At 40.6% G+C, this 15,535-nt stretch overlaps 1 protein-coding gene across 3 annotated transcripts; it reads left to right on the forward strand.

The window, feature by feature from the left end:
- Nucleotides 1–1,614: 1,614 nt before the first annotated feature.
- sni (SDR family oxidoreductase sniffer) lies at nucleotides 1,615–14,806 on the forward strand. 3 transcript variants are annotated; one of them, XM_080278649.1, is made up of 6 exons: nucleotides 1,615–1,941; nucleotides 4,509–4,560; nucleotides 6,497–6,687; nucleotides 7,237–7,386; nucleotides 7,903–8,071; nucleotides 14,482–14,806. In XM_080278649.1, the coding sequence occupies exons 1-6, from the start codon at nucleotides 1,810–1,812 to the stop codon at nucleotides 14,484–14,486; spliced, it is 699 nt and encodes a 232-aa protein (XP_080134775.1). In that variant the 5' UTR covers nucleotides 1,615–1,809; the 3' UTR covers nucleotides 14,487–14,806. The 3 variants fall into 3 exon arrangements, with proteins under 3 accessions (XP_080134775.1, XP_080134713.1, XP_080134817.1); XM_080278587.1 differs by lacking the exon at nucleotides 14,482–14,806 and having other exon boundaries at nucleotides 7,903–8,127; XM_080278691.1 differs by lacking the exons at nucleotides 7,237–7,386; nucleotides 14,482–14,806 and having other exon boundaries at nucleotides 7,903–8,127.
- Nucleotides 14,807–15,535: the final 729 nt, after the last annotated feature.

Here is a 15,535-nt window from a genome sequence, read left to right on the forward strand (position 1 = left end):
TGAGGATGAGGAGGCAAAGTGGTAGTGAATAGGGTGGCTTCGGAATGGAAGGATGTCATCAACGGTGTACCTCAAGGATCAGTGCTAGGACCATTGCACTTTTTTTTTATTATTGATTTACCAGGTTCCATAGAGAATGGAAGTGATATATGCCAGTATGCAGACTATACAAAAATATTTTGAACAGGAGAGAATGAAGATGACCTTTTCAAGCTCTAGGAGGATTTGAATAAAATGAAGAACTGGACAGAAAAATAGCTGCTTAGTTTTCATCCAGAAAAGTGCAGGGTACATGAGGACTGGTAGTCCCCTTTATAATTGTCCAGTTGAAAAATCTACAGCGGAAAAGGATATTGGTGTAATGACTGATGAAAAAAAATAATAAAGCAAATGTAACAGTGGGAATTATTAGAATATTCACTGACTAGAACGCAGAGATGTTTTTATACTTATAGGCTATATAGCCTTCGTCCGCCCTAACCTGGAATATGCCAATGAAGTATGGAATCATAGAGGCAGTGGAGAACATACAACGCAGAGCAACCAGACTCCTGCCAGATATGAAGAACTTGTCATAAGAGTCCTGAATCTACCCACATTCTCTTATAGAAGATCAAGAGGAAATTGAGACCTTCAAGAACCTCAGTGGCGAATAAGACAAGAACTGCAGTGAGGACATTTATCAGGGGAGGGAGGAGACTACAACCAAAATCGAGACTAAACACGAGAAAATATTCTTTTCCCTGTAAAATGGTAGATATGTGGAATATACTGCTAGAGTGGGTGATGAATCGCAAATCAGTGGCAGCGTTTGAAAAGCAACTTGATAAATTCTGGAGTGGCCAAGAGCAAAGTTTTAATTACAAAGCACACATTCACCACACGTAACCAAGAAGTCAGCCGTCAAGTTAGTGATGACAGTGAAGAAGGTGCAGATCTGGAGTTACAGGCTCATTATCCTCATCCAGAAGATCTGTAAGCATTTGTAAGCATATTCGGATTCAGCATGAAAAAGTATACGTAGAGCACCCACCAATACCCTTGGGAAAAACTTTGTTGACCAGCAGAATGACGTGGAGCCTGCTATGGTAGCACTGTTATCTGGTTGATTGAAAGAAATGTGGCTTACCTCAGTCTCAGACAAAATATAGCAACCAGCACGGCTTTTGCGTAATAGGTGGCAGTACAGCACATTACGTAGGACATTTTTTCTTCGGAAAGTAAAAGTAAGATGGTAATAACTATTGTGTATTTCTTGGGCGCTTCACGTTGGGCGCCTTTAGAGAATATAGCAAGTATCCGCAAAAATATGGAAATGCACAGGGACTTAAAAAAAAAAAAAAAAATTGCTAATGAAAAATCATACCTTCTGACAGCTTTGAGCCAATGTTTGAATCGTGAAGGAGTCAATGACTTAGGACGAATTTCTGGGTAACATTTTGGGTATTTGAAAATACTTTGATTGTTTAGCCTAGTTTTTACACTGTGTGTACAAGCATAATTGGTTTTAGTGTATTGATCAGTGTAACCCAGGTCAAATATAAACTAAACGCTATACAGGCTTTTCGGACATTACGCCGGAGTACAGTAAATGTAAACAAACTGATTGGCAGGGATCACTGGACCGGGTTGAGGGCACCGAGAATAATGCAAGGGCAAGAAATGTATTGATGATAAAAGTACTTACTGACAGGTAGTGAGGCACGTGTGTGGTACTCAGAGGACCTCGTAGAACCTTGCTACTACTGTACCTAGTACTTCCTCCACCTGACTGAAGCGGTCTAGACCCATAAGAAAGGTGACGGAGAGATGGTGGCTCACAGTGTGCTGATTACGGGCTGTAACCGTGGGCTGGGACTGGAGATGGTGAAGCAGTTGACCCGAGGTAACAATACTCCAGAACTTGTCATCGCCACCTGTAGGAAACCCAAGGAAGCGCAGGCAAGTGTCATTGGCCATAGCATCAAGTTCTTGGCCTGTAGTTTGTCCTCAGGTTGCCAGAGATTTTCATCCATTATTGCACTCTCCATTCTGTAGCTTGATAGCAGAATAAGATAATTCAGCAGCCCAGCACAGCAGTCTTTCTGTATAATTTCTTGTTGGCTAGATCCATCAATCAATCTTGTTAATCGATCTAATTGAACCTTCACACCTGTCGTAGATCAATGGTTTCTGAGTTATCCCCCATCCCATTTGACAATAACAGGATTTATGGGGAATTGGCAATTTTGGGTGGGGGAGCATGGCATAAAGGGTTAATTTCCAAAAGAAATGATGGTAGAAGTATATTGATTAAAAAAGAAAAATACATTATCCTAACTGGGGAGTTACACCCTAGACCCCTCAACATTATTAACCATTTCATAGCATTCAGACCTAAGTTTCAATATGCAGAAATGGTGCCATTTTATTGTCATTTTTTTTTTCTCTCTATAAAAATGAAGGTATAAGTAGATTGCCTCACAATAACCAGAAAAAAAAATCATCAAGACTGGGTAGCTACACCCCCTGAGTCCACCCCACAACATGAACCAGCTTATCACATCAAACCTATTTTTCAAAATCCAGCAATCGTTGTTTCTCAAAGGTTGTCCAGCATTTATATTATCATAAATGTGTCTTTTCTGTAATTACAAGGTAATTTACATTGAGGGCAGTCGCGGGCTTATGGTAACACTCCATGATATCATAAATTAATAGCTACATTGTCTTTTAGGAAAAATTTATTCATAAATCCCCTTTCACTTGGTCTCCCATCTCCTTCCATTCCCCTTTCAGGTCCCCACCCTTCTCCAGCCATTGGTTTTACCTTTCTTCCTATTCATCCACTATGTCCAGTTTCCTTCCCACATTGGTTTCTGCTTCTTTCTGTGGTCTGCCCTTCTTTTCTTCCTTGTTCTGAGTCTTTTCTTCCCTCAGATATCCTTCACTCCCTTTTCTTGAGCATATGTCATCACTCTTCTGCCATGTATATCTTTACTGACGGCTCTAAATTTTGTCATGGTGTTGGGTTTGCTGTTGTGTTTCCTGACTCCTCCTCCCACAGTACATTTCTCTCCATTGCAAGTACTGGTATCCTTACTGCAGAATTGTACTGGTATGCTGTTCTTTTTGCTCTGATGTCTCTTCCAAGGTTCTCTTCCTTCACCTTTGTTATCTTGTCCGATTCAGTCAGTGCTCTCACTGCCTTACACACCACACCTTTTCTCATCCTCTAATCACCTAGATTCAGGAGTGGCTGTTCTGACTTTCTGTGAGAAAAAAAGTCAGTACAGTACGCTTCTGCTGGGTTGCTAGCCATATTGGGATTACATGTAATGAACAAGCTAACTCATTGGCACACTCTGGTGCTTTCTCCTCTAGGTCCTCTTTCCACTCCATTCAGGCCTCAGTTTCCCTCTTCTAACTTGCCTCTTCCGAGATTGTGGACAGTCCTCATGAGACCAACAGGTTCACAACAATTTTCAGTGTTAAACCCTCTGTTCTTCCTGGCATATTTCAACCCACCCCTATTATTGATGGGAGACAATCCTTGCTTGTTTTCGCTTTGCTCATACCTGCCTAACTCATGGTCATTTGATGAGCCGTGATCCTCAGCCCATCTGCTGACACTGTAACTGCCCTATGACTGTCCATCATCTATTTCTTGATTGCCCGTCTACATTCAAACAATATCTTGCAGCATTCCCCTTCCTCTCCTCACTGTGTCAGCCCCCACAATTTTCAGATTTCTGAGGTGACACTTCCACTATTTTATTTCCAGTATTACCACTTTTCTTACAGCGCTTCATATCATACATTTACTTATTTACCCCACTCCCTTCAACCTCAGTGCCATACAGCTGTAGTATGGTTCGGCACTAGTTCTTCTTTATTCCTTCCTTCCTTCCTTCTTTCACAAATGCCCAACAATTGCAAGAACAACCACCACACCCACCAGCAATTTTTTTATTGATTTCAAAGTTCAGGAGGTTTGGCTGCTTACGCAAGTGTCACATGACCCAAAACACGCACCTCCATTGACTTCCCTGCTTCAGTCTGGTGGTTAGCGTATCTACCTTTTGTGGCCACCATCGCCTCTGTGTCTGTCTTCCCTCCGCAGGTGAAGGTCATATTAAAGAGTTACTAGTTATATTGGGAAAAAGCTAGTTAGGTGGGATCTCTAAACTGTCAAAAGGAAATTTCCTAATTCAGTGGTTGTGTAATTTTAGGCCACGCTAAATTGAACAGATTATAATTATAATTTTCTGGATATGGAAAGAAGTGTGAGAAAGTTTATTTTTAAGAAAACTAATTCCATGTTGCTGTTTGATGTCATAATGCCTTCTCACCCATACTGGTGGACTTGAATTTGTGTGTCAGTTTTCGTAATACCGGTAATTCACTTCAGATACTAAATTTTCCTCATATTTATTTATTTCTTTAGGTATTTTTTAGGACTTAGAAGTTTGAAACTCAAAATAACAGTTCTAATTCTAAGACAACATTCCTTTTCATTTCAATTGCAGAAGTTGAATGAAGTGGCTGCCAGCAACAAGTGTGTTAAGGTGATCCAGCTAGGTAAATCTCTGTGCACTGTACTGTAGTTGTGCTAATAAATAAAAATGTAAAATTTTATAAAATTGTAAAGGATATACATTCTAATCATTACAGCAGATGCTTAAATTAATGGCACAAAGTGTAAGTACAGTGGCCTCACATCCAGGGCAGTAATTAGGTCAGACAGCACTGTCACAGTGGACTAATTATGTACAGGATTACAGTATAATAAACCTTATGGGAGAAATTATTTAGTCCAGACAAAACTCTAATTTAAGACACAGGAATCCCTAGAATGCGTAAAGAATGATAGGCAGACAAAATTGCAATTTGGCATAATGAGTAAGGGCAGATAGAAGAAAAAAAAAAAGGTATTGTCTAACACGCTAATACTGTATTGTGTTAACGAGCACATCACCTCTCGTGGGCAGTGCATATTCTCATTGGCTGTGGAATCTTTCAGCTTCCCAAAATAATAAGCCCCCCCCCAAAAAAAAAAAAATCCTCCTCAGATTTCTCGCACATCTGTGGAAGCTAACCATACTAATGTAAGTTGTCCGTACTAAACCTACAGGTAATTTCTTTTTTTACTGAATATTTTTAGTGTCTACTGAGCCAAAGGCAGTTAGTATCATACTGAAGAAACTCGTGTTGGGTGTGAGGCCATTATAGATTGGGAAAGATTTAAACTGTCCCTTATTTAGTAAAAAAATTTAAAATTTTTACAGTTTAACAGAACTTCCAGTCAATAGTATATTGTTGAGCTTGGTAGGTACAGTATAATACAGTACTGTACTGGGTCATATGGATGAATCCCTAACTATTAGCCAAACATTTCTCAATTTAGGTGGAATTGACAGCATTCTGCAGACTGATTCAATTTCATATATTTCAGTATAGAGCACTGCTGTATATACGGGGTGACCCAGAAAAACCTCCCACATTTCTAAGGTAAATGGAAAACAAAAATGGTTAAAGATAATCAAAATATTATTTGCACGTATGAAACTTCAATCAATACAGTTTTTATTCATCATGATTTAAAGATGACATCCTCCAAATGGTGGCCGTCATTGTCTATACACGCTTGGAGGCGATTTCTGAAGGCTGCCATGGCTCGACGGGTCATGTCGGGTGGAACGGTGGCTATCTCCGCTGGATGTATGGATGGAAGTGAAGATCTTTGTGTAAGATTCTCCTTGCAGTTTCCCGGGATATCCCTACAGCTAAAGCATACTTTCGCGCAGAACGTCTCAGAGACTGCACAACAGATCATCTCAATTCTTCAATATTCTCAGGCATTCAAGCACTCCTAGGTCGACCAGGTGATTTTCCTTTTAAAGCTGAGCCTGTTGCCCTGAAATTCTCAACACACTGCAAGATGGTTTTCCGATCTGGAACGTTTTGGTTCTGTGCAATACTGAAACGTCTTCGAAAGGCCCTCTGCACAGTGATCACAGAACGGTTGTTTGTGAAGAATGCTTTGACAGCAAATGCACGGTGTGCTCTCGCCCACGCCATGTTGGCAGCTGAGGATGGTTGGGGTTGGGCTACCAACAGACCCTAGCCCCGCCACTCCCACCTCACTACTGCCAGTGCTACAGCCTTTCGAAATGTGGGAGTTTTTTTTGGGTTACCCTGTATTTATGGATATCAAAGCCAAGTTAACCATGAGGCAAAGGAGGCAGTTGTCTCATGGCTGTCATAGCTTGTTCATTTCACACACACACACACACACACACACACACACACACACACACACACACACACACACACACACACACACACACTCTCTCACCCATACAACTACCAAACACTTTATTGTGAAATTAATGAATAATGTGACAGTGTGAAAAAACAGCACTACAGCATCTTTGATAAGAGTTAACCATTTATGAAGACTTGTTCTTACCTACAGATTGGTTTAAGATAAGATTGTTCATGAATACTTCTCCAGATGTTGGTGATGAATCCAGCTATAGTGGACTGGTGAGTCATGTTGGGGAACTGGTGGGAGCGCATGGCCTTAACCTCCTTATCAACAATGCTGGTGTGTCCCCTAAGTCCACACGCATCAATATGGTCAAGTGGCGTCAGATGACAGATACATTTGCTGTCAATGTTGTTGCTCCACTTATGCTTACAAAGGTATGGTAAAGTTTCATCATTGTCCTATATGTGAATGTGAATGTACAATGGGAGACATTAATATTGCTCTAATTTTTAGTCAAACTATGGTATTGTGAAACTTAAATAAAACAGCTATGTTTAATAGATTCTGAAGAGTGCATCAGAAATTTCAAAAGTAATTGCTCACTGTTTCCTTTTTGATCACAGTGAAGTGTATCAGTATCAGAATTCATGTTTGCAGTTGTCCAGCTGCTCCTCAGTATTAGTCAAGGATGTGTCCAGAATATTTTGTTTCCAGGCAGTTGGTATATTAAAGTGGGAAACGATGAGACAGGAAGCATTTACATAACCTAATGACGTACCAGTAACTAATCATTAGAATCCCACACACTTTTTAAAATACTGTATTACATAAAAAATGCTTATTTGTTAAGCTAAATTGTGGAGTGATGTTGCTGACTGCAATTATATGCGGGAAACGAGATAAGGGGTGGATGGAAAGGTACATACCGATACACCAGCATGCATTATTAGACTCGCTTATGTGAATTATTTTCCTCTCTTCAGGCACTGCTCCCTCATTTAAAGGCAGCAGCTGCACAGGAAGAAGGAAATAATCTGTCTGTGAAGAGAGCTGCTGTCATTAATATTTCTTCTGTACTTGGATCCATAGAAAGGAATGATCAAGGAGGCCTCTATCCATATCGATGCAGCAAAGTAAGTGAGAGTCAGTCTGATTGCTTCCCATAATTATTTATCATACAGTTGTAATGAGGCCATCAGATGCTGTCATCAAGTTCTCTTGTACCATACCATGGTTAAACTTCTAGCAACAGAAAAAAAAAAAAAATTACTGCAATCATAACATTGAAAATACTAGAGGCCAGTTCTGTTCACAGGATCACGGTCTTAGAGAGTCAGTTACAGTATACAGCTTTTAATGACTGATGAAGATGATGATGATGCAGTTCTATCCACAGGATCAAGGTCCAAGAGATTCAGTCATATTGTTTTTAAATTTTATGGCGATGGTGACACAGGTAAAGGTGTGTCGTAATAGAAGATTTGTACCCACACATGAAAGTATTTTATAAATTAGAAAAGTTTTGGCCACACTTTGACCCATTTCTTTGCTTTTCGAAATGTAGGTATAATTCTTCAATTTGAACTGTTCACAACACTATGATATCAGGACAAAGCAGTGATAATGCTTTTAACTTCTATTAACACCAGGTTGCTTTAAATGCTGTCACCAAGTCTTTGAGTGTTGACCTTCGAGAGCACAATATTCTGGTGGCCAGTTTTCACCCAGGTTGGGTCCAGACAGACATGGGTGGCAAGAATGCTCCTCTCAGACCAACCGAGAGCATATCACAGCTCCTCACTCAGCTAGCACAGCTAAGTGAGCTTCACCATGGACAGTTTTTACAGTATGATGGGGAGCAGTTGCCCTGGTAACAATTCTTAAGTTTAGTTAATTTACCTGATACTTATATCTATCTATCTATTGCCAGACGGCTCAATCCCGTTCGGGGTGGCCACAAACAAATCGCCTCCATGTCGCCCTGTCCCCCGCCATTTCACTGCCCTGCTCCCAACTCACACCCCTCTCTCTCATATACCTCTCCACCCCATCCCTCCATCTTATCCTCGGCCTCCCCCTCCCCCCCCCTCCACATCACTCACATACACTCTCTTCATCAGTCTTTCACCCTCCATCCTCTCCACGTGGCCGAACCACCTCAGTGTATTCCTCCTAATGCTTCCCATCACATTCACATCCACACCACAGTGCTCCTTTATATCCTCATTTGTCAGCCTCTCGCTCCATGTGACTCCACAGGCTCCTCTTAAATAACTCATTTCCACTGCTCTCACTCTTGACTTGTGTCCTTCCAACAACGTCCAAGCTTCACTTCCATACGTTAGACTTGGTATCACAATACTGTCATGTAGTAACTTTTTCACTTCCATGCTCACTTTCCTCTTTCTTATCACTGCTTTCAAGGAACCAGCAACCTTTTTTCCCTGCTGTACCCTTTCAAGCACTTCACCCTCCAAATCTCCATCCTTACTCATCACACTACCCAAGTACTTAAACGTACTCACATTTTCCAATTCCTCACCATCCAACCTCGCTGTACATTCACTGACTTCATCTCTCTCAAAGACCATCACTTTACTCTTCCCTACACTCGCCTATAGATTCTGTTTCTTACACACTCTCCCAAACTCATCCACCAAGCCTTGCAGCTCCCCTTTGTCTTAACAACACAGTATCATCTGCAAACTTATAGATTCTTATAGATTTAAGAAATTTAGAAAATGTACTGTACTGTTAAGTTGTGCAATACATGTTTATGGTTTCATTTTAAAAAATATCAGTTTCAGGACAAACACTTCTGTTTAAAGCTCATCTCAGGAGTGCTGTACAGTATTTATCATCAAATATTTGGTATGTAGTCTTTATTTTCTATACTGTAACACCACTTTGTATAATACCTGTACTGTACATTTTACAGAACTGTACATAAAAGTTGTGTAAATTGTAAATAGCAAGCTTGTTATGCAGTAGAATATTTCAGTTTTATTCATGTACCCTATGTAGTAAAAGAATTTTTTTTTTTATCATTACTTATTCCATAGAATTTTGTAGTATTGGTTGTTGACCCTTAGATGGACTTGGAGAAAGCTTATGACAGAATAGATAGGCAAGGTATGTGGAAGGTATTAAGAATATATGGAGTGGAGGGGAAATTATTGAGTGCCGTGAAGAGTATGTACGAGGGAGCTAGGGCTACGGCGCGAGTGGATGGTGAGCTGAGTTCTTTGATCTCAATGTGGGACTGAAACAGGGTTGTGTGATGTCTCCATGGCTGTTTAATATATACATGGATGGGGTTGTAAAGGAGGTGCAGGGTAGGGCAGTGGATGTGGGGGTGGCTCTAATGAATGAGGGTGAGATTTGGAAGCTTCCGGTGTTGCTGTTTGCTGATGATACAGTACTGTTGAGTGAAGATGAATGGGAGTTGCAAGGTTTGGTGAATGAATTTGGGACAGTGTGTAGGAGGAGGAATCTGAAAGTTAATGTAAACAAAAGTAAAGTTATGGTGTTTAAGAGGAATGAAGTCACAGAGTGTGCAGTGAGGTTGGATGGTGAGGATATGGAGAATGTGCGTGCATTCAAGTACTGTACTTAGGTAGTGTGATGAGTAAGGATGGAACTTTGGGGGATGAAGTGCGTGAAAGGGTACAGCAGGGAAGGAAGGTTGTTGGTACACTGAAAGCAGTGATGAGAAATAGGGAGGTGAGTATGGAAGTTAAGAAGTCACTGCATGATAGTATTGTGATCCCTACCCTGACATATGGAAGCGAGGCGTGGACCTTGCAAGAGGGGAACAAGTCAAGAGTGAGAGCAGTGGAAATGAGTTACTTGAGAGGAGCATGTGGAGTGACGTGGAGGGACAGGTTGATGAATGAAGAAGTGAAGGAACGCTGTGGGGTGGATGTGGATGTGGTTGAGAAGATTAGGAGAAATACACTGAGGTGGTTTGGATATGTGAAGAGAATGGAGAATGAAAGACTGACTAAGAGGGTGTATGTAGGTGAGGTGGAGGGAGGGGAGAGGGAGAGGTAGACTGAGGATGAGGTGGAGGGATGGAGTTGAGAGGTATATGAGGGAGGGGGGGGTGAGTTGGGGGGAGGGTAGTCAAATGGTGGGTGACTGAGCGACTTGGAGGCGTTTTGTCTGCGGCCACCCTTTTGCGGGATTAGGGCGTCGGGCTATAGATAGATAGATATTTCAGAAAGTATAGCAGTTAGAGGAACATTTAAAATCATATTACTCATCAACTCTTCATCTTGCAAGTAAAAGCATCCTCAGGTCTGTAGGTCTCTGCGTTGATGAGTAAGGACGAGAAGAGAATTAACTTTTGGCTCGTGAGGCAGGATGTATTCATGCATGCGTGCAGCCCCGACTTTCGCTTTGGACTCAGCATGATAACTTCTCCATTACTAGATAAATTAGATACAGTACATCCAAGGCATGCCCTGTGGTGCTGTCACTGAGCCCTTTCCTAGTATCCTTGGAAAGAGGCTTGGCAGGGGTGGATGAAACAAGGAATCCATGTGAGGCAGGAGCGGAATCAGACAAGAGGTTTAAGAAAACATCATCATACACCTAGCAAAGTCATAGAAATGACTGAGGTATGCTTGCCTCAGGTGGCAGGAGTCTATCCCAACCCTTTGGTGACAAGATCTAGTGGCGGCCACTTCAAACTGCAGCACAAAAACACTTTCTGTTATATCCGACACCTGGTGTCCCCAGCCCACCAATTTCACGTTGGATATAACCGCCCTTCGGTGGCAAGGGTTGAGCTTTGATTAACCCTTTTGACCCCGTCACTAATAAGTGTGATATTATGGTAAAAATAAAATAAAATAAAATAATTAGCTGTCATGTGATATGTGGAATGTGTAGATAGTAGATAGGTGGCAACAATTGATCCTTACGGAAGTATTACCATGAGTGAAATGACTGCAAGCTTGGGAACAAGTCACACAGTCATCACTTAGGCAGGAAACATTGGCCACATGTGCAGGAACCTAATGTTGTAAGTCATGTTATACATAACAGATTATTTTTTCCCAAGTTTCTAGCAAATGTTGGGAAGTAGTTACTGTAGTTCATCTTGGCACTTGGTTTAGTTTGCAGTTCTTAGAAAACATCATCTGTACCATGGCCAAGCTTAATATGGGAATTCCTTTTAGAGGGAACAGAGCATCATTTGTTTGAATTATTTTTATGTATGGAGTACGGGTAATTAATTTCCTGGGGTTGAGTTTTCAGTCTTTATTATTCTTTTTCTGTATCTGTCCTCCTCTCTTCCCATTTCTCCCATCTTTCCTGTCACTTCTTACGCTTTTCTTTCCTTTACAGGTGGCTTTACTTGAGTGACAAGCCAAATGGTTTCCTGTAAGCCAAGAAACCGTTTACAATGCTGGATGGTAACCATATAACCAAACCATACATGCTCCATACGTGTCATCAAGTGGGTTGGTGAAGGGTTAGTGCCCCTCCCCATAAAACATCTAACTCAAAGACAAATGGCCACCCTTTAAGGGACTATGGCATCTGGCTATAGACAGATAGATAGATAAAGTTTTCAGTTTTACCCCCTGAAATGCTAGACCTTCGTTGATAAACTTGTTGGCATAGTACAAGAGCATACCTGTCAATTATGTCAGCAGAAAAACTTACTCGTAGCAAGTGAAACTCCAGAGAATGAAAACTGCAAGTGCAGACATAGGACCAGATTCAGCACTTGGAAAACAGGTGTGTGAATCCTAGTGGAATTACCACAAGTTTTAATTCATCCTGACTCATTACCAGAGTCCTCAGAATTTATTACCAAATCCCACTTCTCTTTGAAATGACTGTGATAATATTCATCAAAGATATGTACTGCATATGTTTTGGTAAATAACATTGTTCTTCTATCATAAGTAATAACTGGTCTGCCAAAAATAGATGGGTGTATGACCCCCCCCCCCCACTCTCAGCAATCCCTGCTTGGACATTAACCCCTTTGATATTGTCGTGGCCACTTGAAACATCAGCTCAGTGGACTGCAGGCCTAAACTGGCCTTCTTCAACCCACCATCCTCCTTTGGGGGAATAAGAAAGTAGTTCAGGGACATATAACCTGGTATTTGAGCCATCCAGTTATATAACTTATATTGGTGCCTTGACATGAAGGTGTCCCTCTCCTGTACCATTCGTCCATTTACTATGATGATGTATTAGTGCAGTTTATTCTTGCTATAGTCGCAGCGCACAACTCTGAGGTTGTCATTATCATACCCTGGCGACCTACCATTCAGAAGTGCATCTGATTTTGTATCATACACGAATCATATTATTATGCACGAATATATTATACACGCACATTATTATACAGGAACATATTATACACGAATCATATGCGCCTCATACACGAAATCAGACACACTTTTGAATGGTAGGTTGCCAGGGCATGATATTAACAACCTCAGAGTCACGCACCGCGACTATACCTCCAGATGATTTTGGTACATTTAGCATACAAAAGACCTCTCAGTGAACAGATCTGTGAATGCTATATGATATCTAACCCCACCAGATTAAAAAGTCAGTCCTGGGCTGCATAAAATCATCTGAAAATAGCAAGAATTATCTACCTATAGCCAGATGCCATAATCTCGTAAGGGGTGGCCATTTGTCTTTAGGTTAGTCACTTTACCAGGAGGGGCACTAACGTTCTGCCAACCCACTTGTTGACACATAAGGAACACATATGGGTTGGTTATAAGGTTACCACCCATCATTGCAAATGATTTCCCAACTTACAGGAAACCATTAGGCTTGTCACTCAGTGTAAAGCCACCTGAAAAGAAAAGAAGAGTAATGGAAAAGTGACAGGAAAGATGGGAGAAATAGGAAGAGAGGAGGGGACAGACAGAAAATGAATGATAAAGGTGAAGGAAGAAGTAGGCAGCATTACATCAAATGAGTGGATGATGGTCACCGCCACGTACCACCAGTAGCATCTTATAACCTAAATAATACATCATCAGACTGAAGGAATTAAATGCTTTGCATAATTTATGTGCACCTATTTCAGTTCAGAGATCCTCAAGAAGTGTAACTTACTAAAACAACTGGTAAACATTCTCGAATTTATTTACAATCCCAGTTATAAGAAATATATAAAAAGTTACATAAATGCCACTGTAGGAGAGATATAAAATTTCAGTGAAGATATGGAAGCGTTGAGGACGGAAGTACTTTACCATACTTCCTTATCTGTTATTGTGTTTGCTACTGTTGAACAAGTCTCTTGATACTTGGACCCATATTCTCATCAGCTAAGGATGCTCCTTAATACCTCTAACTTACCAGCTTATTTCTTTATGTGGTATTTTAATACATTACTGTCATTATCCTAACTTTTTGCGCCAAAGGATTGAGAAAAACATGACAAGAGGAAACCATACATCAGCAAGCCCAATGAAATGGGCTACACACTCACTCATTCCATATTCAAGCCCCCAGCATCCTGAACATCTTGCATACAAAACCTTCCATGCTCTATATTTTACTTATATATCCTTGTATGCCATTTATACAATCAGTCAGTTTTAACCACTTCAATCTGGTGAAAATTTAAAAGTACTGGTATACTTTTGCTACCTCCAAATGATTTTTCTCAGCTTAGGGGGAACTTTTCAAACTTAAGGGATAAGATGCAGCCTTAATTCACCTCTTCACACAAAAGCCTTCCTAAGTTGTGTAATAATTGTCTGGTGTTAGCAAAAAAACCATCATGGGGCAAAAGGGTTTGAAAAGGTATAAATAGCATACAAGAGAATAAGGTGTTTTAAAGCCTAAACCCATGAGAATATGAACATTAAACTGTAGTTGTGGATGAGCCAAGCAAGTTCATACCAAGGTTATTCATTATCTGAGCTAAATTGTACATCTATATTCTATTAAATTTTACATGTGATTATGTTATTGGATATAAAATGCTACCATCTTGGATCCTGGCAAACATTTAACAACCAAATGACTAATTTTCTAAGTGCCTCCCTGGGGATAGAGGGGAAAGAATACTTCCTCAGTAATTCCTGCTTGTTATGAAAGGAGACTAAAGGGGGCTTCTGTCTCAGATCTTTCTCTCCATACTGTCTTCTTCATCTCTTCTGTCCACATTCTTTTCTTGGAATATCCATATTTCAAATGGTCTTTATTTTCTTCTCTACTCCTATCAGGTTAGACATTTGGTTTCATGGTATGGATAGTTTAAAGACCTCCCACTGATGTTGACCCTTCCTCCCTTCCTGGAAGGGCCAAGCCCACCGATTCTATCAATGTTGATTCTGCCAATGCTGACTATCAACATCAACTCTGCCAATGCCTTATCTATCAGCAGCAAGTCTTTATCAACATAACTCTGCCAGTGCCACATTTATCAACACAGACTCTTATCAACATCATCTCTGGCAAAGCCATCTCCATCAACACCAACTTGTCAGTGTAGACTCTGCCAGTGCCTTGGCTATCAACGACATCGACTCTGCCTGTTATTCTCTTTGTTTCTCCTTTCCTGTTTCTGATCCATTGCATCACATATATTTTGAATTAGTGCCATATGGGCTTTGATGCCTGGTGCTAGGAATCCATTGTTCAATTCCATTCAGTTTCTAAGTACAGTATCCCCCCAAATTAGCAAGGGTTACATTCCAAACCTCCTCGTTCATTCTTGAAATTTGCCAATTCTTGACAATGACATTTACCGGTAGCAAATGAACCACTGATCCCGTAATACATTACCCATAAATAAACATTTCTTGTTAAATCGTTTATTTCCCCCTTGTTTTTAGCTTTTTGGCTGTGACAACTCTGGTTTTATTTGTCAGTGTAATGGCAGAAGGGAGTGTCCTAAGTGTTTAACTAGACCTAACCTAACCTAGTTTAATTGTACCTAATAATTTAACCAAACCAAACCTAACCTAACCTACAGTTGGGGAAAGTGGGAAATGAAATCCATCTTTGAGTACACAGAGCAAGTTTCTTCCACTGCACCAGAAACAAACAATTGTAGGTATGGCTTTACGGCTTTACGCCTCAGTGACTGTGGGTTCAGAAATTTGCGTGTACCCCTTGCTGGCCTCGGAGCAATTTTTAATGAGTTCTAAAATAAATTTATTACTCTTAAAGATGTGAAGGGAACCATCTAGCGCACCTAGCAAAGTGTTTTTTATCTTCCTAAACCCATCCTGTGATTTGCTGTGATTCATGGAAGAATTAATAAAATTACAGTGC

Source organism: Coenobita brevimanus, chromosome 1, assembly GCF_032717465.1.
Source record: "Coenobita brevimanus isolate Jiangsu-jjx chromosome 1, ASM3271746v2, whole genome shotgun sequence".
NCBI classification, from domain to species: Eukaryota; Metazoa; Arthropoda; class Malacostraca; order Decapoda; family Coenobitidae; genus Coenobita; species Coenobita brevimanus.

Excerpts from the sequence above, each read along its gene's own strand:
- sni (XM_080278587.1), top strand. The coding sequence starts at position 1,810 with ATGGTGGCTCACAGTGTGCTGATTACGGGCTGTAACCGTGGGCTGGGA. Across the intron at positions 1,942-4,508 it reads GGAAACCCAAGGAAGCGCAG|AAGTTGAATGAAGTGGCTGC; the intron begins GCAAGTGTCATT and ends TTTCAATTGCAG. Across the intron at positions 4,561-6,496 it reads TGTTAAGGTGATCCAGCTAG|ATGTTGGTGATGAATCCAGC; the intron begins GTAAATCTCTGT and ends ATACTTCTCCAG.